General features: G+C 54.7%; 1 protein-coding gene across 4 annotated transcripts in view; it reads left to right on the forward strand.

The window, feature by feature from the left end:
* Positions 1 to 26,877, forward strand: part of LOC135191595 (acid-sensing ion channel 2) — a 722,832-nt gene extending 695,955 nt beyond the window's left edge. For 2 of the 4 annotated variants that reach the window (XM_064174024.1, XM_064174027.1), the window contains exons 4-11: positions 8,524 to 8,674; positions 13,461 to 13,517; positions 14,586 to 14,739; positions 15,250 to 15,341; positions 18,614 to 18,693; positions 20,632 to 20,700; positions 24,393 to 24,576; positions 26,360 to 26,877. In XM_064174024.1, coding sequence (XP_064030094.1) covers positions 8,524 to 8,674; positions 13,461 to 13,517; positions 14,586 to 14,739; positions 15,250 to 15,341; positions 18,614 to 18,693; positions 20,632 to 20,700; positions 24,393 to 24,494 — 705 coding nt within the window. In that variant the 3' untranslated portion in view covers positions 24,495 to 24,576; positions 26,360 to 26,877. Of the gene's footprint in view, positions 1 to 8,523; positions 8,675 to 13,460; positions 13,518 to 14,585; positions 14,740 to 15,249; positions 15,342 to 18,613; positions 18,694 to 20,631; positions 20,701 to 24,392; positions 24,577 to 26,339 lie in introns of all 4 variants that reach the window. The other 2 variants (XM_064174025.1, XM_064174026.1) reach the window with 2 other exon arrangements.
* Positions 26,878 to 27,135: the final 258 nt, after the last annotated feature.

Here is a 27,135-nt window from a genome sequence, read left to right on the forward strand (position 1 = left end):
CTGATTCTCTGACCCATGGCCAAAGGGAGAAGCTTTCTGTCTGAGCTCTCAGACCAAACCAATCCCCCTGAGGTTTGAGAGGAGCTGAGCAGCTCCCTGAGGCAGCACAGCAGAAGGCAGCAGACAGAGGACATTGATGGCTAAAGCAGGAGCTGTCTGCATGGGGGAGGGGTGGAAAACTTCCTCTCTGGGTGACTTTACCCGGGGGGGGGGGGGAGGCTGTGTCTGAATGCAGTGAGCTGAAGTGGCTCAGGTGGGCTTGGCAGACCCAAGCTGCTGATGTCTGAGGGGTTCACAGCACTCCCCAGGGGCACAGCTGCCAAGGGCAGCTCTGCCCAGGCAGGGCAGTGGTTTCCATGGCAATTGCTTAGTTTCATCACTAAGGTTTGTTTCCTCCTGAATGGGCAAAGCCCTCAGCTGGCTCAGGGCACATTTTGCTGTCAACCTCCCAGATGGGTCCCAAGGATCAACCCAAGTAGGGCAGTGCCCTTCAGCTCCCTCTGCTCCTGCCTTTGGAGCAATCTCATCCCAAGGATCACCCCACATAGGGCAGTGTCCTCCAGCTCCCTCTGCTCCTGCCTTTGGAGCATTTCACCTCCTTGTTTGTAGCTCTTTTGAGTGAACTCATCTCAAGGATCACCCCAAGTAGGGCAGTGCCCTTCAGCTCCCTCTGCTCCTGCCTTTGGAGCAATCTCATCCCAAGGATCACCTCACATAGGGCAGTGCCCTTCAGTTCCCTCTGCTCCTGCCTTTGGAGCAATCTCATCCCAAGGATCACCCCACATAGGGCAGTGCCCTTCAGCTCCCTCTGCTCCTGCCTTTGGAGCAATCTCATCCCAAGGATCACCTCACATAGGGCAGTGCCCTTCAGCTCCCTCTGCTCCTGCCTTTGGAGCAATTCACCTCCTTGTTTGTAGCTCTTTTGAGTGAACTCATCTCAAGGATCACCCCAAGTAGGGCAGTGCCCTTCAGCTCCCTCTGCTCCTGCCTTTGGAGCAATCTCATCCCAAGGATCACCCCACATAGGGCAGTGCCCTTCAGTTCCCTCTGCTCCTGCCTTTGGAGCAATCTCATCCCAAGGATCACCTCACATAGGGCAGTGCCCTTCAGTTCCCTCTGCTCCTGCCTTTGGAGCAATCTCATCCCAAGGATCACCCCACATAGGGCAGTGCCCTTCAGCTCCCTCTGCTCCTGCCTTTGGAGCAATCTCATCCCAAGGATCACCCCACATAGGGCAGTGCCCTTCAGCTCCCTCTGCTCCTGCCTTTGGAGCAATTCACCTCCTTGTTTCTGGCTCTTTTGAGTGTGACTCTGTGCTGGACTCTCTCCTGCAGTTCTATGTCCCTCTTGAACTGGAGGGCCCAGAGCCAGCTCCAGATGCAGCCTCAGCAGGGTAGAGCAGAGGAGCAGGAGAACTTCTCTCGACCTACTAACCACAACCCTTCTAACCCACCCCAGACTGGCATTGCCCCTCCTGGCCACCAGAGCACACCAGAGTGCTGAGAGCTGAGAGGGACTTCTGGAGGTCACTGTGTCCAACCCCCCCTGCCAAGGCAGATGCACCTAGAGAGGGTGCCCCAGGAGTGCATCCAGGTGGGGTTTGAATGTCTCCAGAGATGGAGGCTTCCCCTCTGGGTAGGCTGCTCCAGGGCTCTGTTACCCTCCTCGTGTTTAGATGGAGCTTCTTCTGTTCCACTTTGTGCCCTCACCCCTTGTCCTGTCCCTGGGTACCACTGCACACAGCCTGGCCCCATCCTCCTGCCACCCACCCAGGTAGTATTGATCAGCATTGATGAGATCCCCCTCAGGCTGCTCTTTGCCAACCCAAAGAGCCTCCATTCTCTCAGTCTTTCCTCATCACAGAGACCTTCCAGTCCCCTACCTCTCTTCACAGCCCTTTGCTCTATCCTCTCCACTACTTCCTTATCCTTCTTCAGCTGGGAAGCACAGAACCAGACACCCCAGGTGTGGCCTCAGCAGGGCAGAGTAGAGGAGCAGGAGGACCTCTCTCAGCCTGCTGGCCACACTCTTCTGGATGCACCCCTGGATGCCCTTGGCCATAAGGGCACATTGCTGGCTGATGGGCATTTGCTTGTCCACCAGCACCAGATCCCTCCCCAGAGCTGAGTCCCAGCAGCTCAGCTCCAACCTGGACTGACTCCTGGGGTCTACAGGACTCTGCCTGCCCTTACTCAGCTCCACTCAGCTCTACAGGACTCTCCCTGCCCTTACTCAGCTCCATCCAGCTCTAGAGGACTCTGCCTGCCCTTACTCACCTCCACTCAGCTCTAGAGGACTCTGCCTGCCCTTACTCAGCTCCACTCAGCTCTAGAGGACTCTGCCTGCCCTTACTCAGCTCCATCCAGCTCTGCAGGACTCTGCCTGCCCTCACTCAGCTCCATCCAGCTCTAGAGGACTCTGCCTGCCCTTACTCAGCTCCATCCAGCTCTGCAGGACTCTGCCTGCCCTCACTCAGCTCCATCCAGCTCTAGAGGACTCTGCCTGCCCTTACTCAGCTCCATCCAGCTCTAGAGGACTCTGCCTGCCCTCACTCAGCTCCATCCAGCTCTAGAGGACTCTACCTTCCCTTACTCAGCTCTATTCAGCTTCTCATGTCCCCTAAATCCTTGCTCAGAGCATCTTCTCCTACCTACAGTCTTACACCTCCTCCTGGGAAAATACTCAAGTCTGCTTTCCTTCTGTCTCCCTCAATCCCACACAATCTCCCTGCTGATTTCCTCCACTTTGTCATCAGGCCCTGAATGGATTCATAGATTTGTGGAAGCACAAAATGGGTTGGGTTGGAAGGGACCTTAAAGCTCAGCCAGTTCCAACTCCCACCCCTGTCATGGGCAGAGACACCTCTCACCAGCACAGGTTGCTCATGGCCTCATCCAGGCTGGTCCTGAACACCTCCAGGGAGGTTGTGGAGCACAGAAGCACCCAATGTGATCAGAGATCACATTGGGTGCTTCTGTGCTCCACAGCCTCCCTGGAAAACCTGTGCCTGGGTCTCACCACCCTCAACCTGTGCCAGGCTCTCACCACCCTCAACCTCTGCCAGGGTCTCACCACCCTCAACCTCTGCCACCCTCTCCCCACCCTCCCTCTCATCAATTTCATCCTCATCTCCACTCTCTGCCTCCCTTCTCCCAACTCAAAACCATTGTCCCTCCTGCTGGCACTCCCAGCCCTTGTCCAAAAGTCCTTCCCCAGCTGCCTTGCAGCCCACTTCAGCTACAGAAAGGCTGCTCTCAGGTCCCACAGCCTCACTTAGCTGCTGCTCAGTGGAGAGTTTGCTTCTGATTACAAATTCCAGAGCATCAGAGAAGTGAGGAGGAGGTTTTGGAGCCATAATTACTGCAGAGGTTCCAGGTAATGGTCCTTGATGAGCCCCTTGGAGAGAAGAGTTCATTGACTTGCTAAAGCAGAGGAAGGTCCAACCCTGCCAGCCCAGGAGCTTTGTCTCTCAGATCTTGCCTGTGAGGCAGCAGAGCTTTGCTGTCACACTCCAGATGAATCCTTGCTGCAGAGCTGCTCCACATCAGGCCACACAATCACAGAGTTCTTGGGCTTGGACAATCCCCCTAAGGTCATCCTTCTAACCCAGCACCAGCATGGCTCAGCTAAACCATGTCCCCACAGCCCATACCCACTCATTTTTTGCTCTCCTCCAAGGATGGAGACTCCAGAACCTCCCTGGGCAGCCTGTTCCAGTGCCTGAGCACTCCTGAAGGAAAGAAATTGTTCCTTATCTCCAGCCTAAACCTGCTCTGGTGCAGCTTGAGGTCCACTGTGTGTTGTCTTCTGCTGTACTGCCTCCTGAGCTGCTTCAGGGAGCTCAGTCCCAGCTCCCCTCAAACCTCAGGGGGATTGGTTTGGTCTGAGAGCTCAGACAGAAAACTTCTGCCTTTGGCCATGGGTCAGAGAATTAGAGAGCCAAGAACTGAGGCTGTCAGGGAGTGGCAGGACTGGGGAGAGGCTGGAGCAGAGAAGGCTCCCAGGGGACCTTCTTGTGGCGTGCCAGGATCTGAAGGGGGCTACAGGAAAGCTGGGGAGGGACTTTTGAGGCTGTGAGGGAGTGGCAGGAGTGGGGGGAATGGAGCAAAGGTGGAGGTGGGGAGAGTGAGGCTGGAGGTGAGGAGGAAGTTGTTGAGCAGGAGAGTGGTGAGAGGCTGGAATGGGTTGCCCAGGGAGGGGGTTGAGGCCCCATGGCTGGAGGTGTTTGAGGCCAGGCTGGCTGAGGCTGTGGTCAGGCTGCTCTAGGGTAGGGTGTCCCTGGGCATGGCAGGGGGGTTGGCACTGCCTGCTCCTTGTGGTCCCTTCCAACCCTGCCTGATTCTATGGTTCTATGAACTGTTTGGGTTGGAGAAGCTCTCCCAGACCATCCAGTCCAACCTGCAACCCAACCCCACATGACCACCAAATCATGGCCCCAAGAGCCATGGCCACAGGGCTCTTGAACACTCCACCATGGGCACTCCACCACCTCCCAGGGCAGCCTGTGCCAAGCCCTGACCACTCTTGCAGCAAAGACATTTTTCCTCATCTCCAACCTAAGCCTCCCCAGGCACAACCTCAGGACATTTCCACTCCTATCATCTGACCCTAGGGAGCAGAACCCAACCCCCACCTCACTGCATCCTCCTCTCAGGGAGCTGCAGAGAGCAATGAGGTCTTCCTCAGCCTCCTCCAGGCTGCACTCCTCCAGCTCCCTCAGCTGCTCCTCCCCAGCCCTCTTCTCCAGACCCTTCCCAAGCTTTGCTGCCTTTCTCTGGACCTGCTCCAGCCCCAAAATGTCCTTCTTGGAGCAAGGAGCCCAAAACTGAAGCCAGGAAGGGGAGATGCTGTTCTAGTGGGAGGTGTCCCTGCCTATGGCAGGGGGTTGGAACTGGCTGAGCTTTGAGGTCCCTTCTAACCTAAACCATTCTATGACTCCCATCCCCAGCTCCCTCAGCTGCTCCTCCCAGGCTCTGTTCTCCAGACCCTTCCCCACCTTTGTTGCCTTTCTCTGGACCTGCTCCAGCCCCAAAATGTCCTTTTTGGAGCGAGGAGCCCAAAACTGAAGCCAGGATGGGAGGATGCTGAGGTTCCCATTCCCAACTCCCTCAGCTGGGGGCTGTGCTCAGAAGTCCCTGCCTGTCTCAGAGGGTTTAAAGCCCTCTAGATCCCAACTTACAACCCTGCCCTGTGCTGGAGAGCTGGCAGAGGGAGGGGCTGATGTACAGCAAGGCAGCAGCAATGTGCCTGTGTCATGCCTAGAGAGGTCTGCTCCATGGGCAGGAGATTCAGTGGGGAGATTTTCCTTGCCACAGAAAAGCTTGGAGCTGCCTTGCAGTCTGCTGCCGTTCAGAGGCACCAGGTGCTTGTCTGCACAGCAGGGGAAGCCTTTGGCTGCAGAGCCAAAAACAGCTCCACCAGTGTGAAATGCATCCAGAGGCTTCTTCTGCTCTGAAGTGTCAGTGGCTCAGAGCCACAGGGAGGGCAAAGGTGCAGTTCCTGCCTGGTTGGGAAGCCAGAGAACAAGGAATGGGCAAAGTGTGGCCATGCAGTGGGGTGTGGGAAGGCAGCAAACTCCCAAGGAGTTCCAAATTTCACCCCAGTGTGGTGAGGGATGGAAGGAAGCTCTGGAGGTCATCCAGTCCAACACCCCCTGCTAAAGCAGGGCACCCACAGCAGCCTGCCCAGCAGCACAGTGCCCAGGGGGGGTTGGGATCTCTGCAGAGAAGGAGACTCCACAACCTCTCTGGGCAGCCTGCTCCAGGCCTCCAGCAGCCTCACACCAAACAAGTTTCTCCTCCTGCTCAGGTGGAACCTCCTGGGCTCCACTTTGTGCTCTTTGCTCCTTGTCCTCTTGCTGGGCACCACTGAGCAGAGTCTGGCCCCAGCCTCTTGCCCCCAGCCTTTAGCTCTTGCTGGGCATTGCTCAGCTGCCCTCTGGGGCTGCTCTTCTGCAGGCTCTCAGCCCCAGGGCTCAGCCTTTGCTGCTCAGAGAGATGTTGCAGTTCCTTCATCATCCTTGAAGCCTCCACTGGACTCTCTCCAGCAGTTCCCTGTCCCTCTGCACTGGACCCAATACCCAGATGTGGTCTCACTAGGACAGAGCAGAGGGGGAGGTGAATCTCCCTCACTCTGCTGGCCACAGAGTTCTTCATGCAGCTCAGGAGGTCGTGATGGGATGAGGGGGAATGGACTGAGGCTTGAGGAAGGGAGATTGAGACAGGAGATCAGGTCGTTTGCCCTCTTGGCAAGAGCAGAGCCCTGCACAGCCTGGGCTGCTGGGAGGTGTCCCTGCCCTTGGCAGGCAGGTTGGAGCTGGATGGGCTTTGAGCTCCCTTCCAACCCAACCCATCCTATGACTCCAGGACTCACTCCTTCAACCCATGCACCTCCTGCAGATGTGCTCCCAGCCTACCACCACCGTGGCTGGTGGAGCCAGAGCCTTGTGTTAGCTAAAGCTGTGCTGCTGCCTCCATCAGCTCCTGATCCTCTCACCTATGGTCAGAACAAAATGCTAAGGGCTTAAAAGATTGCTGTGCCTGGGAGAGAGCTGGGCCCAGCTGAGCCCAGGCTGCTTGGTTCTCCTGTGCCACACAACATGCACCATCTGGGCCCCTCTCCCCACCACCACTGACCAAATGCTGGCATCTGCTGCTCTGTTAGGCTGCAAGTGTGAAGCAGATGAGCAAAGCTCCTCCTCAAGCAGCACTTGGCTATGGTCTCAGAGCTGCTTCTGATGCTTTCAGTCCAAGGTGCTGCTTTGCTACTGCTGTCAAACCCACCTGGATCCTCCTGGAGGTTTCTCAGGTTGCAAATGTGGTGGTTTGGGGTTTTTTTTCTTGCCCCCCCCCCCCAGCCTCCTTGATGCTTCAGCTGGGCCCTGCAGATGGGATCCCTGCTGTCTGCTGCCTCTTCACACCTGATGTGGGTATTCCCTGCTCCTCAGAAGGGTGCCTGTTGCTCCCAGCACCTCCCCAGCTCTTGCTGCTGGTGCTTTAGAAAGCAGCTTGAGGAGCAGAAGGGACTGAAGCAGCCTGGGGAGATGCCAGAGCTTATTATAGAAGAGAATCATGGAATGGTTTAGGTTGGAAGGGACCTCAAAGCTCAGCCAGTCCTTAGGCAGGGACAGCTCTGGAGATAAGGAGCAATGTCTTATCCATCCTCCCCACACTGCCCTGCACATCTCTCTCCCCAGCACCCAGGGCAGCCCTCAGGCCCCTCTGCTCCCAGCTCCCTCAGCCTGGCCTCACAGGGAGATGTTCCCCTGCCTGCAGCAGCAGCCAGGGCAGAGCACACAGGAGCACATCCAGGCACATCTGGAACGTGTCCAGAGCAGGAGACTCCACAACCTCTCTGGGCAGCCTGCTCCAGCCTCCAGTACCCTCACACTGACAAAGTTTCCCCTCCTGTTCCTGTGGCACCTCTTCTGCTCCAGCTTGCCCCCTCTGCTCCTTGTCCTGTCCTTTGCCATCCCTGAGCAGATCCTGGCTGCATCCTCCCCACACTACCCTGCACATCTTATCCCCAGCTCCCACAGCAGCCCTCAGGCTCCTCTGCTCCCAGCTCCCTCAGCCTGGTCTCTTCGGGAGATGTTCTCCTGCCCACAGCATCTCTGTGGACTCTCCCCAGCAGTTCCCTGAGGTCCTTTTGTATAGAATCACAGAATCAGGCAGGCTGGAAGAGAGCTTCAAGCTCAGCCAGCCCAGCCTAGCACCCAGCCCTGCCCAACCAACCAGACCATGGCACTAAGTGCCCCAGCCAGGCTTGGCTGCAACACCTCCAGCCACAGCCACTCCACCACCTCCCTGGGCAGCCCATTCCAGTGCCAATCACTCTCTCTGACAACAACTTCCTAACAACATCCAGCCTAGACCTGCCCTGGCACAGCTTGAGGCTGTGTCCCCTTCTTCTGCTGCTGGCTGCCTGGCAGCAGAGCCCAACCCCACCTGGCTACAGCCTCCCTGCAGGCAGCTGCAGGCAGCAATGAGCTCTGCCCTGAGCCTCCTCTGCTGCAGGCTGCACCCCCCCAGCTCCCTCAGCCTCTCCTCACAGGGCTGTGCTCCAGGCCCCTCCCCAGCCTTGCTGCCCTTCTCCAAACACCTTCCAGCACCTCAACAGCTCTGCAATGGAGGAGCCAGAGCTGGACACAGCACTGCAGGGGTGGCCTGAGCAGTGCTGAGCACAGGGGCACAAGAACCTCCCTTGTCCTGCTGCCCACACTGCTCCTGAGCCAGCCCAGGATGCCATTGGCTCTGCTGCCCACCTGGGCACTGCTGCCTCCTCTGCAGCTCCTCTCTGCCACCACCCCCAGCTCCCTCTCTGCCTGCCTGCTCTCAGCCACTCTGGCCCCAGCCTGAGCAGTGCTTTTTGACCCGCAGGGCTCAGACCTGGCCAGAGCATCCCGGAGGCAGGCTGAGCAGGGCAGAGCAGAGCAGAGCAGAGGCGCTGTGGGGCAGAGTGGAGAGTAGAGGTGCTGTGCCCCACTGCTGACTGGTGCTCCCCTGTGCCCTCCCTGTCTTGCAGCTGACCTACCTGCCCCCGCCCTGGGGTGAATGCCGCTCGGCCGACATGGGCTTAGACTTCTTTCCCGTTTACAGCATCACAGCCTGCAGGATCGACTGTGAGACTCGCTACATCGTGGAGAACTGCAACTGCAGGATGGTGCACATGCCAGGTCAGTGCCCCCCGGTGCCCCCACACCTCTGCCCCAGCCGGCGGGGAGAGGGCAGCAGGGAGCGGAGAGGGAGAGGAGTGCCCCAGGGCATCCGCTCAGTGCATTGGGCAGAGACCTGCCTGAGGGCACACAGGGCACTGCCAGCCAGCTTGCTGAGGATGGCTCCATGTGCTCATGGTTCCATGTGCTGATGGTTCCATGTGAGGATGGCTCCATGTAAGGATGGCTCCATGTGCTGATGGATCCATGTGAGGATGGCTCCATGTAAGGATGGCTCCATGTGCTGATGGATCCATGTGAGGATGGCTCCATGTGAGGATGGTTCCATGTGAGGATGGCTCCATGTGAGGATGGTTCCATGTGAGGATGGCTCCATGTGAGGATGGTTCCATGTGAGGATGGCTCCATGTGAGGATGGCTCCATGTGCTGATGGATCCATGTGAGGATGGCTCCATGTGAGGATGGTTCCATGTGAGGATGGCTCCATGTGAGGATGGTTCCATGTGAGGATGGCTCCATGTGAGGATGGCTCCATGTGCTAATGGTTCCATGTGAGGATGGCTCCATGTGAGGATGGTTCCATGTGAGGATGGCTCCATGTGAGGATGGTTCCATGTGCTGATGGATCCATGTGAGGATGGTTCCATGTGAGGATGGCTCCATGTGAGGATGGCTCCATGTGCTAGTGGTTCCATGTGAAGATGGTTCCATGTACTGATGGATCCATGTGAGGATGGTTCCATGTGCTGATGGTTCCATGTGGTGATGGTTCCATGTGAGGATGGTTCCATGTACTGATGGTTCCATGTGAGGATGGCTCCATGTGAGGATGGTTCCATGTGAGGATGGTTCCATGTGCTGATGGTTCCATGTACTGATGGTTCCATGTGAGGATGGCTCCATGTGAGGATGGCTCCATGTGAGGATGGTTCCATGTGAGGATGGCTCCATGTGAGGATGGCTCCATGTGCTAATGGTTCCATGTGAGGATGGTTCCATGTACTGATGGATCCATGTGAGGATGGTTCCATGTGAGGATGGTTCCATGTGAGGATGGCTCCATGTGAGGATGGTTCCATGTGAGGATGGCTCCATGTGCTAATGGTTCCATGTGAGGATGGCTCCATGTGAGGATGGCTCCATGTGAGGATGGTTCCATGTGAGGATGGCTCCATGTGAGGATGGCTCCATGTGCTAATGGTTCCATGTGAGGATGGCTCCATGTGAGGATGGCTCCATGTGAGGATGGTTCCATGTGAGGATGGCTCCATGTGCTAATGGTTCCATGTGAGGATGGCTCCATGTGAGGATGGTTCCATGTGAGGATGGCTCCATGTGAGGATGGCTCCATGTGCTGATGGTTCCATGTGAGGATGGTTCCATGTACTGATGGATCCATGTGAGGATGGTTCCATGTGAGGATGGCTCCATGTGCTAATGGTTCCATGTGAGGATGGCTCCATGTGAGGATGGTTCCATGTGAGGATGGCTCCATGTGAGGATGGCTCCATGTGCTAATGGTTCCATGTGAGGATGGCTCCATGTGAGGATGGTTCCATGTGAGGATGGCTCCATGTGAGGATGGTTCCATGTGAGGATGGCTCCATGTGAGGATGGCTCCATGTGCTAATGGTTCCATGTGAGGATGGCTCCATGTGAGGATGGTTCCATGTGCTGATGGATCCATGTGAGGATGGTTCCATGTGAGGATGGCTCCATGTGAGGATGGCTCCATGTGCTAGTGGTTCCATATGAGGATGGTTCCATGTACTGATGGATCCATGTGAGGATGGTTCCATGTGCTGATGGTTCCATGTGGTGATGGTTCCATGTGAGGATGGTTCCATGTACTGATGGTTCCATGTGAGGATGGTTCCATGTACTGATGGTTCCATGTGAGGATGGCTCCATGTGAGGATGGTTCCATGTACTGATGGTTCCATGTGAGGATGGTTCCATGTACTGATGGTTCCATGTGAGGATGGTTCCATGTGCTGATGGTTCCATGTGAGGATGGCTCCATGTGAGGATGGTTCCATGTACTGATGGTTCCATGTGAGGATGGTTCCATGTGCTGATGGATCCATGTGAGGATGGTTCCATGTGAGGATGGTTCCATGTGCTGATGGATCCATGTGAGGATGGTTCCATGTGCTGATGGCTCCATGTGCTGATGGTTCCATGTGAGGATGGCTCCATGTGAGGATGGTTCCATGTACTGATGGTTCCATGTGAGGATGGTTCCATGTGCTGATGGATCCATGTGAGGATGGCTCCATGTGAGGATGGTTCCATGTACTGATGGTTCCATGTGAGGATGGTTCCATGTAGTGCTGGTTCCATGTGAGGATGGCTCCATGTGAGGATGGTTCCATGTAATGATGGTTCCATGTGCTGATGGTTCCATGTGCTGATGGCTCCATGTGCTGATGGTTCCATGTAATAATGGCTCCATGTAGTGCTGGTTCCATGTGCTGATGGTTCCATGTTGTGCTGATGGCTCCATGTGCTGATGGTTCCATGTGTTGATGGTTCCATGTGCTGATGGTTCCATGTAGTGCTGGTTCCATGTGCTGATGGTTCCATGTAGTGCTGGTTCCATGTGAGGATGGCTCCATGTGCTGATGGTTCCATGTGAGGATGGCTCCATGTGAGGATGGTTCCATGTACTGATGGTTCCATGTGAGGATGGTTCCATGTAGTGCTGGTTCCATGTGAGGATGGCTCCATGTGAGGATGGTTCCATGTAATGATGGTTCCATGTGAGGATGGTTCCATGTGCTGATGGCTCCATGTGCTGATGGTTCCATGTAATAATGGCTCCATGTAGTGCTGGTTCCATGTGCTGATGGTTCCATGTCATGATGATGGTTCCATGTAGTGATAGTTCCATGTGTTGATGATGGTTCCATGTAGTGATGATTCCATGTGATGATGGCTCCATGTAATGATGGCTCCATGTAATGATGATGATTCCATGTAGTGATGGTTTCATGTGATGATGATGGTTCCATGTAATGGTGGTTCTATGTGGTGATGATTCCATGTAGTGATGGTTCCATGTGATGATGATGGTTCTATGTGCTGATGGTTCCATGTAGTGATGGTTCCATGTATTGATGATGGTTCCATGTAGTGATGGTTCCATGTGATGATGATGGTTCTATGTGCTGATGGTTCCATGTAGTGATGGTTCCATGTGTTGATGATGCTTCCATGTGCTGATGATGGTTCCATGTGATGATGATGGTTCTATGTGCTGATGGTTCCATGTAGTGATGGTTCCATGTGTTGATGATGCTTCCATGTGCTGATGATGGTTCCATGTGTTGATGGTTCCATGTAGTGATAGTTCCACAGTTCTATGTGCTGATGATGATTCCATGTGAACCTGAGGAAGACTTTTTTGCCCTGTGAGTGTGACAGAGCCCTGGAGCAGGCTGCCCAGGGTGGGGTTGTGGAGTCTCCCTCTCTAGAGACATTCCAAACCCACCTGAATGTGCCTTGCCCTGGGTGATCCTGCTCTGGCAGGGGGGGGGTTTGGACTTGATGAGCTTTGGAGGTCCCTTCCAACCCCTGACATTCTGTGATTCCCTGAGGAATGAAGGATGCAAGCAGCCCTGGCAGAGTGCCTTGGCAGAGGGATTTGGGTCTGGTTGGTTAGTCTGGAGGCGAGGAGGCTGAAGGGGAGACCTGGTTGCTCTCTGAAGGTCTCTGATGGTTGCAGGTCTCTGATGGGGAGGCAATTGGCACAGGTTGAGGGTGGTGAGACCCTGGCACAGGTTTGCCAGGGAGGTTGTGGAGCACAGAAGCACCCAATGTGATCTTGGATCACATTGGGTGCTTCTGTGCTCCACAACCTCCCTGGAGGTGTTCAGGATCAGGCTGGATGAGGTCTTGAGTGACCTGTTCTAGTGAGAGATGTCCCTGCCCATGACAGGGGGTTGGAAGTGGCTGAGCTTTGAGGTCCTTTCCAACCTAAAGCATTCTCTGATTCTCCTCCCTAGTGTCAAGTGACAGAAGGAAAAGAAATGGCCTCAGGTTGAAACCTGGGAAGGGTTAAGTTGGAGGTGAGGAAAAGTTTCCTTGCTGCAAGAGTGGTCAGGGATTGGCATAGGCTGCCCAGGGAGGTGGTGGAGTCTCCATGCAAGGAGGTGTTCAAGATATATATGGTTTGGATTGGAAGGGACCTTAAAACCCATCCAGTTCCACCCTCCCTGCCATGGGCAGAGACACTTCCCACCAGCCCAGCTTGCTCAAGGGCTCATCCAGCCTGGCCTGAAACACTTCCAGGGATGAGGCATCCACAACCCCCCTGGGCAACCTGTGCCAGCTGCCTCCCCACCCTCACTCTAAACATTTCTTCCTACTCTCCAGTCTCAATCTCCCCTCCTCCAGCTTCAACCCCTTCCTCCTCATCCTGTCACCACATGCCCTTGCAGAGTGTCCCTCTGCAGCTGCCCGTGGCACTTGGGCGCATGGTTTGATGGCCAAGGTCAGTGGTTGGACCTGATGATCACAGAGGACTTATCCAGTGGAAACAGTTTCCCCTTTATTCAGTCCCAGCTAAGCCCCTGGGTGCTGTTTCCAGCAGCCCCCTCCTCACTTTGCAAGAAGCAGGCAGAGGTAGGGCAGACACTGCGGTGCCTCTGCTGCCTGGCCCCAACCTGGGCTTGCTTTGCTAATGGGAGGTTCTTGTGGTTGCTGTGGAGAGCCCAGCAGGTCCCAGGTGCCCTGCAGAGGTGGTGGCTGATGCCCACTGATGGCCATGTCCTTTCCACACAGGGGATGCTCCCTTCTGCACCCCGGAGCAGTACAAGGAGTGCGCAGAGCCTGCGCTTGGTGAGTACCGAGAGATACCCCTGGCTGCCAAGGCTCTTCCAGCAGCCTCTGTCCTGCTGGCTGCCATGACTGGGGCCATCTGGAGCAGCTGCAGCTTGGCAGTGGCTCCTGATGAGACCCAGCTTGTTGGGAAGGGCTGGGTGCACCCTAGGGTGAAGTCTCTTCTTGGTCGTGCCTGGGCTGTGGAGCTCCATCGGCACAGAGAGCCTCAGGGGGAGTGAGCACCCCTGGGAGTGCAGGAAGGGATCAGCTCTGGGGATGGGTTTGAGGTGCAGAGACCTGTTCCATGTGTGGATTTGGGAGACTCTATCACCACATGGCCCTGGAGCACTTGCTGCTGTAGCCTGCAGCATGAGGCCACTCCTCAAGATGCTGGGTATGACCTTGCAGTGGAGTGGGAGAGAAGAGGCCAGGGCTGGGTTACCTGCAGCCTCCCTGGGATGCTGTGTGCCTGCTTGGCCCCTCTCTAGCTGGCAGGACCATCCAAAGGCCTCTCCAAGATGCTGAGGATGGCTTTGCCATGGAGTGGGAGAGAAGAGGCCAGGGCTGAGTTACCTGCAGCCTCCCTGGGATGCTGTGTGCCTGCTTGGCCCCTCTCTAGCTGGCAGGACCATCCAAAGGCCTCTCCAAGATGCTGAGGATGGCTTTGCCATGGAGTGGGAGAGAAGAGGCCAGGGCTGGGTTGCCTGCAGCCTCCCTGGGATGCTGTGTGCCTGCTTGGCCCCTCTCTAGCTGGCAGGACCATCCAAAGGCCTCTCCAAGATGCTGAGGATGGCTCTGCCATGGAGTGGGAGAGAAGAGGCCAGGGCTGGGTTGCCTGCAGCCTCCCTGGGATGCTGTGTGCCTGCTTAGCCCCTCTCTAGCTGGCAGGACCATCCAAAGGCCTCTCCAAGATGCTGAGGATGGCTCTGCCATGGAGTGGGAGAGAAGAGGCCAGGGCTGGGTTACCTGCAGCCTCCCTGGGATGCTGTGTGCCTGCTTGGCCCCTCTCCAAGTGGCCTGACCTTCGCTCCCACATCTGCTGTGTGTCCCCAGCTGGGTGAGATCTAACTCTATGGCCTCCTGCAGGTTTGCTGGCTGAGAAGGACAGCAACTACTGCATCTGCAGGACACCCTGCAACCTGACCAGGTACAACAAAGAGCTCTCCATGGTCAAGATACCCAGCAAGACCTCGGCCAAGTACCTGGAGAAGAAATTCAACAAGTCAGAAAAATACATCTCGTGAGTGCTTGCAGGGAGGAGTTCTCCTTTGCTCCACGGGGGGAGGTGGCTGCAGAGCTGCTTAAAGCAGCCTCTGATGAGACCAAAGCTTGCCCCAGGCAGGGGAGTGTCCTCCAAGGTGGGTGAGGGTGGACTCCTTGGAGAGATGAAGTGAAGGTTGCTTTCTTCTCAGTGGACATGCTGCAGGCAGTGCACCTCAGCAGCTGCTCTCTTGGACCTCCCCAAGCCCTGGGCACCTTGTAGAGGCAGTCAGAGTTATTCCATGTTAAGCATCTTTTGGACCCTTTAGCATCAAAGTGAGATCCAGAGAGCTGCTGGAGATGAATTTTTGCAGCTTCTGCTAGGGCTGCCAGAATCCTCTTGGTGCCTGATGGTCTGCAGGAGGTCCAAGTGTCTGTGGGCTGCTGAGGACCCCAGAAAGAGAAGAGTCAGGAGAGAGAGGAGGAAGAATCCCCCTAGTGCCATTCTTTCTTCTTCTCCAAGGCTGATGCTGTTGTCTTCTTTCTGCAGAGAGAATATTCTTGTGCTGGACATATTTTTTGAAGCACTCAACTATGAGACCATTGAGCAGAAGAAAGCCTATGAAGTGGCAGCCTTACTTGGTAAGGAGGGCTCAAGGTGCAGCCTGGAGCCTGGGGTGAGCCTGTGCTGGACTCTGGGGTGGGGGCTGGGGGGGAAAAGGGGGGACAAGCAGAAGGACACAACACATCAGCTAACTTGAGACCATCTGACCAGCCTGGAAAGCCAAGCAGAGCCTGGGCTGCAGCAGGAGCAGTGTGGCAAGAGGGTGAGGGAGGTGATGCTCCCTCCCTGCTCTGCTCTGCTGAGACCCCACCTGGAGCACTGCATCCAGCTCTGGAGCCCCTGGGACAAGAGGGATGTGGAGATGCTGGAGAGTGTCCAGAGCAGAGCCAGGAGGATGCTGAGAGGCTGCAGCAGCTCTGCTGTGAGCACAGCCTGAAAGAGTTGGGGCTGTGCAGGATGGAGCAGAGGAGGCTCCCAGGGGACCTTCTTGTGGCCTGCCAGCATCTGAAGGGGGCTCCAAAAAAGCTGGGGAGGGACTTTTGAGGCTGTGGGGGAGTGGCAGGAGTGGGGGGAATGGAGCAAAGGTGGAGGTGGGGAGAGTGAGGCTGGAGGTGAGGAGGAAGTTGTTGAGCAGGAGAGTGGTGAGAGGCTGGAATGGGTTGCCCAGGGAGGGGGTTGAGGCCCCATGGCTGGAGGTGTTTGAGGCCAGGCTGGCTGAGGCTGTGTGCAGCCTGCTCTAGGGTAGGGTGTCCCTGGGCATGGCAGGGGGATTGGCACTGCCTGCTCCTTGTGCTCCCTTCCAACCCTGCCTGATTCTGTGAACTAAAAGCCAGTTCTGGAGCCTCCAACACAAGAAGGAACTGCTACCAAACTAAAAGTAGCTTAAGATTCTGTGATGTCTCAGAGCACATCTGCCCCACCAGGAGCTGATCCCCAGGGAGATCTCTGCTCTCCTCACACCACACCTGCAGCCCTGGGGGCAGCTCTGCAGCCCCCAGCACAAGCAGGACATGGAAGTGTTGGAGGCAGTGCAGAGGAGGCCACCAAGATGCTGAGAGGGCTGCAGCAGCTCTGCTCTGAGCACAGGCTGAGAGAGTTGGGGCTGTGCAGCCTGCAGAGGAGAAGGCTTCCAGGAGAGCTTGGAGTGGCCTTGCAGGATCTGAAGGAGGCTGCAGGAGGGCTGGGGAGGGACTACTTAGAAGGTGTGGGAATGGCAGGAGGAGGAGGAGGAATGGGTTTGAAGTGGCAGAGGGGAGATTGGAAGTGGATGTTAGGAAGAAGTTGTTTGCAGTGAGGGTGGTGAGAGACTGGCACAGGTTGAGGGTGCTGAGACCCTGGCACAGGTTTGCCAGGGAGGTTGTGGAGCACAGAAGCACCCAATGTGATCTTTGATCACATTGGGTGCTTCTGTGCTCCACAACCTCCTGGAGGTGTTCAGGACCAGGCTGGAATAGGCCTTCAGCATCCTGTGCCAGTGGGAGTTGTCCCTGCCCATGGCACGGGGTTGGAACTGGATGATCTCTAAGGTCCCTCCCAACCCAACCCTCTCCATCACCTCATGTCAGCAGGTAGGTTCCCAGCAGACTCCTCAAGTCTCTTCTCCCCATGGTGCCTCCATCCCCAGCAGAGTCAGCCTTGAGTTGGGCACAAAGCAGGTCACCTCCTCTGCCTCTCTTTGGCAGGTGGAGGTCTTTTTCCAGGCTCCAGGGGATGTTACCTAATTCTTCTCCAGCATCTTTCTCCTTCCCCTGCTTGGTTTGGGAATTGGGCTTTGGGATTCCTGGGATGGGGCTGCTGCCTGACTCTGACAGATGGCTTCTTCAGATGCCAGCTTTAGGTATTCAATCCTCATTAGGCTTCCAGCTGATGGCCTCATTAGCAGGAGAAAAGCTTTAGTGGCCAGCAAGGTCCTTCCCAGGATGCCTTTGCTGGCTTTTGGTGCTTCTGGAGGTCATCCTTTGCTTTTCCTTACTCTGTGGGGCTGGCAGCACCCAGGGCATCTGCACCACTGAGTCACTGACTGACAGGGGTTGGAAGGGACATATGGAGATGATCAAGTCCAAGCCTCCTGCCAGAGCTGTATCATCCAGAGCAGGTCACACAGGACAGCCTGGTGAAGAGGAGGCTCAGGGCAGAGCTCATTGCTGCCTGCAGGCTGCCTGCAGGGAGGCTGTAGCCAGGTGGGGTTGGGCTCTGCTGCCAGGCAGCCAGGGACAGAAGAAGGGGACCCAGCCTGAAGCTGTGGCAGGGCAGGTCTAGGCTGGATGTTGTTAGGAAGTTGTTGTCAGAGAGAGTGATTGGCATTGGAATGGGCTGCCCAGGGAGGTGGTGGAGTGGCTGTGTCTGGAGGTGTTGCAGCCAAGCCTGGCTGGGGCACTTAGTGCCATGGTCTGGTTGGTTGGCCAGGGCTGGGTGCTAGGTTGGACTGGAGGAGCTTGGAACTCTCTTCCAGCCTGCTTGATTCTATGATTCTATGACAGCATCCACAAGGGTTTGGAATGACTCCAGAGAAGGAGACTCCACCACCTTTCTGGGCAGCCTGCTCCAGAGCTCCACCACCCTCAAAGCAAAGAAGTTCCTCCTGGTGTTTAGATGGAGCCATGGTTGCAGAGCTGCTCCTGAGAGCAGTTAGCCCAGGGCTGAAGATCATCTACATGGTGAGACCTCACCTGCAGTGCTGCATTCAGCTCTGGAGCTCTCAGCACAGGGAGGACATGGAGCTGATGGAGCAGGTCCAGAGGAGGCCATGGAAATGATCCAGGGGTTGGAGCAGCTCTGCTATGGGGACAGGCTAAGGGAGCTGGGGGTGTGCAGCCTGGAGAAGAGAAGGCTTCAAGGAGACCTAACAGCAGCCTGCCAGAACCTGAAGGTGCTACAAGGAGGCTGCACAGAGACTGCTTGCAAAGGGCTGCAGGGACAGGCTGAGAGCAGTGGTTTGAAATGAGAGCAGAGGAGACTCAGATTGGATGTGAGGAGCAAGTTCTGCACCACAGGATCACAGAATCATAGCATGGGTGAGGTTGGAAGGGACCTCAAAGCTCAGCCAGTTCCAACCCCCTGCCCTGGGCAGGGTCACCTCCCACCAGCCCAGGTTGCTCAAGGTCCTTGAACACATTCCTGCTCCTCCTGCCATTCCCATGAGGGTGGCTGAGCACTGCAACAGGTTGCCCAGGGAGGTGGTTGGGTCCCAACCCCTGCAGGTGAGGCTCAGTGGAGCTCTGGGCAACCTGATCTAGCTGAGGATGCCCCTGCTGACTGCAGGGAGGTTGGGCTGGGTGAGCTTTGGAGGTCCTTTCCAAGCTGGGTGCCTCTCTGCCTCTCTGACTGTCTGTGCTGCTGTCTCTCCCAGGGGACATTGGAGGCCAGATGGGGCTGTTCATCGGTGCTAGCATCCTCACTATCCTGGAGCTCTTTGACTACATCTACGAGGTAAGACCTCTGCTGGGGTGGAGTTGGGGGCTGCCAGCCTTGGTGCCAGGCTGGGGTGGCCACACAGTGCCCCAGTTTTAATTGCTGACATTGTGTGTGCTGGAAGGTGTCCAGAGAAGGGCCAGGAGGATGAGCTGAGGGCTGGAGCTGCTCTGCTGAGAGGAGAGACTGAGGGAGTTGGGGCTGTGCAGGCTGGAGAGGAGAAGGCTTCGAGGAGACCTTCTTGTGGCCTTCCAAGATCTGAAGGGGGCTGCAAGAAAGCTGGGGAGGGACTTTGGAGGCTGTCAGGGAGTGACAGGAGTGGGGGGAATGGAGCAAAGGTGGAGGTGGGGAGAGTGAGGCTGGAGGTGAGGAGGAAGTTGTTGAGCAGGAGAGTGGTGAGAGGCTGGAATGGGTTGCCCAGGGAGGGGGTTGAGGCCCCATGGCTGGAGGTGTTTGAGGCCAGGCTGGCTGAGGCTGTGTGCAGCCTGCTCTAGGGTAGGGTGTCCCTGGGCATGGCAGGGGGGTTGGGACTGGCTGCTCCTTGTGCTCCCTTCCAACCTTCCTGATTCTGTGGTTCCCTGAGCCTATGACCATTAATGCTTCCCATTCCAGTCAGAGCTGCTGCAGCGACCAGCAGGGAGGGGACTTTGGTGTCTGGCAGCTCTCCCTCCTCCTGCCCTCCTGCAGCAGTTGGGACCCTTGGAGGCTTTCAGTCTCTTTCTTCTCAAGCATGTTTCCCCCAAGCAGATGCTAATGCCTGAGCCCACAGCACAGCTCAGCACCTCCCAGGGGATTTAAGCTTTTCTGTGCTGTGCTGCCCAGCACAGCCTCTGGTGGCCTCCTGCTGTCCCAACCCACCTGCAGCATCCTCCCCTGCTGGCCCTGCCAGCACACAGGCAGCTTCCAGCTGCTCCCTCCTGCCATTTGGACTTTTTCCATCTCATTTTTTCTTCCCACTAAATGAGTCATGGTCCAAAATAACCCTGCCTGGAGCATCCTCCCTGCCAGCTGTTGATTTTCCTTCCCATGACGTTACAGGAGTCTTCGTCTTGGGCATCAGGCTCAGGACTTCTGTTGATGGAAGGGGAAATTGAGGGGGAAAGAGAGGATCTGCAGCTGGCTGCAAGCTCCTGAGGAGCACCTGGGCTTGATGCAAGATGACCCCAGGGATCCCAAATCACAGGCATCTATAGGACATGCCAAGTTTAAGGCTTGGGATAGCTTGGAGGAGGAAGCCAACACCAGTGGGGACAGGCAGTTCCCAGCAAATCTGGCACATCCCAACCTAAGGTCCATTGCCCTTGTCCCTGGAAGGTGCTTCCTCCTCATTGAGGTCATCTCCTCATGGCCTGCTGATTCTGGGCCTCCCAGTTCAAGAGGGACAGAGAACTGCTGGAGAGAGTCCTGTGGAGGCTGCAGAGCTGCTGAGGGGCCTGGAGCAGCTAAGGCTGAGCCCTGGGGCTGAGAGCCTGCAGAAGAGCAGCTCCAGAGGGCAGCTGAGCAATGCTCAGCAAGAGCTAAAGCCTAGGGGACAAGAGGCTGGGGCCAGACTCTGCTCAGTGGTGCCCAGGGACAGGACAAGGGGCATTGGGCACAGAGTGGACCCCAGGAGGTTCCACCTGAACAGGAGGAGACACTTGTTTGGTGTGAGGCTGCTGGAGGCCTGGAGCAGGCTGCCCAGAGAGGCTGTGGAGTCTCCTCTGCAGAGATTCCAACCCCACCTTGGCCATTGTGCCCCTGGGCAAGCTGCTGTGGGTGCCCTGCTTTAGCAGGGGGTTGGACTGGATGAGCTGCAGAGGTCCCTTCCAACCCTACCATGCTGGGACTCTGGGCTCCTTTAAAGCTGTGTCTGGCCACATGGGATGAGGCTGCTCCATGCCTCCTGTGTGCCCATGCAGGCAGGGCAGAGGGCTTGACTGTTCCTGCCTGCCTTAACCCAACCTCCTTCTTTTGCAGCTCATCAAGGAGAAATTATTGGACCTACTTGGGAAGGAGGAAGAGGAAGGGAGCCATGATGAAAACGTGGTAAGGAGCCCCACTAAGAGAGCTCCCTGTGCTCAGTCAGCTCCATGGGGAGGTGCTGGCAGCCCAAAAAGCCAACCTGTGTCCTGGGCTGCAGCACAAGCAGGGTGAGCAAAGTGATTCTTCCCCTCTGCTATGGAGAGACCCCAGCTGAAGTACTGCATCCAGCTCTGGGAGCCTCCAGACAAGGACATCAAACTGGTGGAGCAGATCCAGAGGAGGCCATGGAGATGAGCAGGGGGCTGGAGAAGCTCCCCTGTGGGGACAGGCTGGGAGAGTTGGGGCTGTTCAGCCTGGAGAGGAGAAGGCTCCAGGGAGACCTCAGAAAAGCCTTCCTGTACCTGAAAGAGCTCCAGGAAAGCTGGGGAGGGACTTTTGGCAAGGGCTGGGAGTGGCAGGATGAGGGAAATGGCTTTGAGCTGGGAGAGGGGAGAGTGGAGATGTGAGGTTTTGAGAGTGAGGGTGGGGAGAGACTGGCACAGGTTGCCCTGAGAGGCTGTGGATGTCCACTCCCTGGGCTGTGGATGTCCCCAGGTTGGATGAGGCCTTAAGCACACCTGTGCTGGTGGCAGGTGTCCCTGCCCATGGCAGGGGGTTGGAACTGGATGATCTCTAAGGTCCCTGAGTCTATGAAATGCTTTGAGATGGGAGAGGAGGTTGAGAGTGGAGATGAGGAAGAAATTCTTTAGAGTGAGGGTGGGGAGAGACTGGCACAGGTTGCCCAGGGAGGCTGTGGATGTCCCCTCCTTGGAGGTATCCAAGGCCAGGTAGGATGAGGCTATGTAGTGGGAGGTGTCCCTGCCCTACAAGAAAGCTGGGGAGGGACTTATTAGGCTGTCAGGCAGTGCTAGGACTGAGGGGAATGGAACAAAGCTGGAAATGGGGAGATTCAGAGGGCTACAAAGAATGAGCTGGATCTGCTCTGCTGTGAGCACAGACTGAAAGAGTTGGGGCTGTGTAGGCTGGAGCAGAGGAGGCTCCCAGGGGACCTTCTTGTGGCCTTCCAGCATCTGAAGGGGGCTCCAAAAAAGCTGGGGAGGGACTTTGGAGGCTGTGAGGGAGTGGCAGGAGTGGGGGGGATGGAGCAAAGGTGGAGGTGGGGAGAGTGAGGCTGGAGGTGAGGAGGAAGTTGTTGAGCAGGAGAGTGGTGAGAGGCTGGAATGGGCTGCCCAGGGAGGGGGTTGAGGCCCCATGGCTGGAGGTGTTTGAGGCCAGGCTGTGTGAGGCTGTGGTCAGGCTGCTCTAGGGTAGGGTGTCCCTGGGCATGGCAGGGGTTGGCACTGCCTGCTCCTTGTGGTCCCTTCCAACCCTGCCTGATTCTCTGATTCTATGCCCATGGTGGGGATGTTGGAGTATGTGATGTGTAAGGTCCCTTGCAAGCTAAGCCATTCTCTGCCTCTCAGCCTTCCAACCTTGACTGATTCTATGATTCTGTGATGCTGTAACTGCATGATCCTATGAGCCTATGATTCTATAGTTGTATGGTTCTATGATTCTATGGTTCCATAGTTCTACAACTAGTTGCTGTCTACAACTACCTGAAGGGACATTGTAGCCAGGTGGGTGTTGGCCTCTTCTCCCAGGCAACCAGCAACAGAACAAGGGGACACAGTCTCAAGCTGTGCCAGGGAAAGTCTAGGCTGGATGTTAGGAGGAAGTTGTTGTCAGAGAGAGTGATTGGCATTGGAATGGGCTGCCCAGGGAGGTGGTGGAGTGGCTGTGGCTGGAGGTGTTGCAGCCAAGCCTGGATGAGGCACTTAGTGCCATGGTCTGGTTGGTTGGATAGGGCTGGGGGATAGGTTGGACTGGATGATTTTGGAGGTCTCTTCCAACCTGGTTGATTCTATGGTTCTATGATCCTATGGTTCTATGATTGATTCTATGATTCTGTGGTTCTATAGTTCTATGGATCTACAGTTCTATGGTTCTGTGATTCTGTGGTTCTGTAGTTCCATGGTTCTATGGTACTATGATTCTATGATTCTATGGCTCTGTAGTTCTATGGCTCTGTAGTTCTATGGCTGTATGGTTCTATGGCTCTGTAGTTCTATGGCTCTGTAGTTCTATGGCTCTGTAGTTCTATGGCTGTATGGTTCTATAGCTCTGTAGTTCTATGGCTCTGTAGTTCTATGGCTCTGTAGTTCTATGGCTCTATGGTTCTATGGCTCTATGGTTCTATGGCTCTATAGTTCTATGGCTCTATAGCTGAATGGCTCTGTAGTTCTATGGCTCTGTAGTTCTATGGCTCTGTAGTTCTATGGCTCTGTAGTTCTATGGCTGTATGGTTCTATGGCTCTGTAGTTCTATGGCTCTGTAGTTCTATGGCTCTATGGTTCTATGGCTCTATGGTTCTATGGCTCTGTATTTCTATGGCTCTATAGTTCTATGGCTCTATGGTTCTATGGCTCTATAGTTCTATGGCTCTATAGCTGAATGGCTCTGTAGTTCTATGGCTCTATAGTTCTATGGCTCTATGGTTCTATGGCTCTATAGTTCTATGGCTCTATAGCTCTATGGCTCTATGGTTCTATGGCTCTGTATTTCTATGGCTCTGTAGTTCTATGGCTCTGTAGTTCTATGGCTCTATAGTTCTATGGCTCTGTAGTTCTATGGCTCTGTAGCTCTATGGCTCTATGGTTCTATGGCTCTGAGGTTCTATGGCTCTGTAGTTCTATGGCTCTATAGTTCTATGGCTCTATAGTTCTATGATTCTATGGCTCTGTAGTTCCATGGCTCTGTAGTTCTATGGCTCTGTAGTTCTATGATTCTATGGCTCTGTAGTTCCATGGCTCTATGGTTCTATGGCTCTGTAGTTCTATGGCTCTATAGCTCTATGGCTTTGTAGTTCCATGGCTCTATGGTTCTATGGCTCTGTAGTTCTATGGCTCTATAGTTCTGTGGCTCTGTAGTTCTATGGCTCTATAGTTCTATGGCTCTGTAGTTCTGTGGCTCTGTAGTTCTATGGCTCTGTCGTTCCATGGCTCTATGGTTCTGTGGCTCTGTAGTTCTATGGCTCTGTAGTTCTATGGCTCTATAGTTCTGTGGCTCTGTAGTTCTATGGCTCTGTAGTTCCATGGCTCTGTAGTTCTGTGGCTCTATAGCTCTATGGCTCTGTAGTTCTATAGCTCTGTAGTTCTATGGCTCTGTAGTTCTATGGCTCTGTAGTTCTATGGCTCTGTAGTTCCATGGCTCTGTAGTTCTGTGGCTCTATAGCTCTATGGCTCTGTAGTTCTATAGCTCTGTAGTTCTATGGCTCTGTAGTTCTATGGCTCTGTAGTTCTATGGCTCTGTAGTTCCATGGCTCTGTAGTTCTGTGGCTCTATAGCTCTATGGCTCTGTAGTTCTATAGCTCTGTAGTTCTATGGCTCTGTAGTTCTATGGCTCTATAGCTCTGTAGTTCTATGGCTCTATAGCTCTGTAGTTCTATGGCTCTATAGTTCTATGACTTTATGAGGCTATGAGTCCATGGTTCTATGGTTCTGTACTTCTATAACTGGATCAGCTTTCAGCTCCCTTCCAACCCAACCCACTCTGTGCATCTCTGACGAGGTTCAGCCTGCAGCATTCAGCTCCCCCCACAGGAGCTGTGGCTCAGCCAGGGGAAGGAAACAGCGACTGAGGGGGGGAAGGGCTAGGGAAGGCATCCAGCAGCTCCCAGGCTCACTCTCCCCCCTGCTTCTTCCTCCTGCTTGCAGAGCACTTGTGACCCCATGCCAAACCATTCGGAAACCATCAGCCACACTGTGAATGTGCCACTGCAGGCCACCTTGGGCACGCTGGAGGAGATTGCCTGCTGACAGCCACCAACCCTGCTCCACAGTGCCAACACCGAAGGAAAAAGGGGGGAAACTGCCCAGGAAAAGCAGGGATCCAGCTCAGGTTTGCAATGGAGGGGGGGGGGGGTGGGGAGCAAAAAAACAAAAAAAGAAATAAACTACATTTTAAATCAAATTGAAACAAGCAAACAACAAAATGAAGAGAAAGAAAAGAAAAGAAAGGGTAAAAAAAAAATAAAGGTCAAAAAAATAAAGGCAAACAAAACAAAGAGACACAAAAAAAAACCCCAAGGAAGCAAATGGCTATGCATTGAAACCCAATAAATATATATATTATATATATATACACTCTGCCAAACCCAAGCAAGAGGCACCTTGGACTTGACTTGTGTTGTCCTTTTCCTCTTTTAAAGGTGGTTGAAGGGGGAGGGGTTTGTCTCCTTGAAGCTCATCTTCCTTTTGCTTTTGGTTTGGGTTGGTTGTTTTGGTTGCTGTTGTTGTTGAACTGTTCCAAACCAAGGACCACCACCAAAATAAAACAGGAACCCAACCCTTAACACTTCACAATCCAGCCAAGGGTCCACCCAAGCCCAACAGGTGTTGTCCTTTTCCTCTTTTAAAGGTGGTTGAGGGGAAGGTCTTTGTCTCCTAGAAGCTCATCTTCCTTTTGCCTTTGGTTTGCTTTTGGTTTGGGTTGGTTGTTTTAGTTGCTGTTGTCATTGAACTGTACCAAACCAAGGACCACTACCAAAATAAAACAGAAACCCAACTCCCATCCCTTAACACTTCACAATCCTGCCAAGGGTCCACCCAAACCCAAGCAAGAGGCACCTTGGACTTGACTTCTGTTGTCCTTTTCCTCTTTTAAAGGTGACTGAAGGGGGGAGGTCTTTGTCTTCTAGAAGCTCATCTTCCTTTTGCCTTTGGTTTGCTTTTGGTTTGGGTTGGTTGTTTTGGTTGCTGTTGTCATTGAACTGTTCCAAACCAAGGACCACCACCTAAATAAAACAGGAGCCCAACTCCCATCCCATAACACTTCACAATCCTGCTCAGTGTCCACCCAAACCCAAGCAAGAGACACCTTGGACTTGACTTGTGTTGTCCTTTTCCTCTTTTAAAGGTGGTTGAGGGGAAGGTTTTGTCTCCTTGAAGCTCATCTTCCTTTTGCCTTTGGTTTGCTTTTGGTTTGGGTTGGTTTTTTGGTTGCTGTTGTCGTTGAACTGTTCCAAACCAAGCACCACTACCAAAATAAAACAGAAACCCAACTCTCAGCTCTTAACACTTCACAATCCTGCCAAGGGTCCACCCAAAACCAAGCAAGAGGCACCTTGGGCTTGACTTGTGTTGTCCTTTTCCTCTTTTAAAGGTGATTGAGGGGGGAGGTCTTTGTCTCCTTGAAGCTCATCTTCCTTTTGCCTTTGGTTTGCTTTTGGTTTGGGTTGGGTTTTTTTGGTTGCTGTTGTTGTTGGACTGTTCCAAACCAAGGACCTCCACCAAAATAGAAACCCAACCCTTAACACTTCACAATCCAGCCAAGGGTCCACCCAAACCCAACAGGTGTTGTCCTTTTCCTCTTCTAAAGGTGGTTGGGGGGAAGGTCTTTGTCTTCTTGAAGCTCATCTTTCTGTTGGCTTTGCTTTGCTTTTGGTTTGGGTTGGTTTTTTAGGTTGCTGTTGTCGTTGAACTGTACCAAACCAAGAACCACCACCACAAACCCAATCCCCCCCCCAACCCCTAACACTTCCCAATGCTGCCCAAGGGTCCACCCAAACCCAAGCAAGCCCCAGGAGCCCCAGTTGCATGCCAGGTCTTTGGGTGGCAGGGATGGTTCCTGCCTGTTGTCAGCAGCTCTGTTCCTCTTTGCAGTCTCTGATTTTCCCTCCCAGGAGGACCCCGAGGGCTCCAGCCAGCCCCACCCTAACTAACGACCTGGGCTGATAGAATAAAGAACCACAAAGCCCCCAGCTCTTGGATTCTCCTCCTCCTCCTCCTTCCTCTCCTCCTTCTTCTCGTGTCAGTCTGTGATGAACCTTAAGCTAAAGCCTGGGTCCCTCCCCATCGAGGCCAGGTCACCACCGGGGGCTTCCTTCAACGCTACCAATCACCAACCCCTCCCCCACCCCCAAACCTCCCCTCGAGGTGAGCATCCCTGGAGAGGGGACAGCTTCTGGTGGATCATCTGCCCCCCTCCTCTCATCCTGCTCTTCCATCTCCAGTGCCTGGATAGTTTGTCTGTGGTGGGGAGGGTCGGGGGGGGGGCTGTGGGGAGGTTCTTGAAGGGTTCTTTTAAAACTCTTTTTCATTTTGATTTTTTTAAGTAGTTTTTTCCCCCTCCCCATGAATGGATTCTGTGCTTTCTCCTCCTTCTCATGACTGATATTAAAGCTGGTCTTGTGGAAATGGCCAGGCTGTGTCATCTCTGCCTTGTCCCCACCACACCAAGCTGGAGCCTCCTCAACACAGGGTGAGGAGCAGGCACCAGGACAAACTCATCCTGCACTGGGTGAGGAACAGGCACCAGGACAAACTCATCCTGCACTGGGTGAGGAGCAGGCACTGGTACAAACTCATCCTGCACTGGGTGAGGAGCAGGCACCAGGACAAACTCATCCTGCACTGGGTGAGGAGCAGGCACTGGTACAAACTCATCCTGCACTGGGTG

This window comes from Pogoniulus pusillus, chromosome 40 (genome assembly GCF_015220805.1).
Source record: "Pogoniulus pusillus isolate bPogPus1 chromosome 40, bPogPus1.pri, whole genome shotgun sequence".
In the NCBI taxonomy this organism is placed as follows: domain Eukaryota; kingdom Metazoa; phylum Chordata; class Aves; order Piciformes; family Lybiidae; genus Pogoniulus; species Pogoniulus pusillus.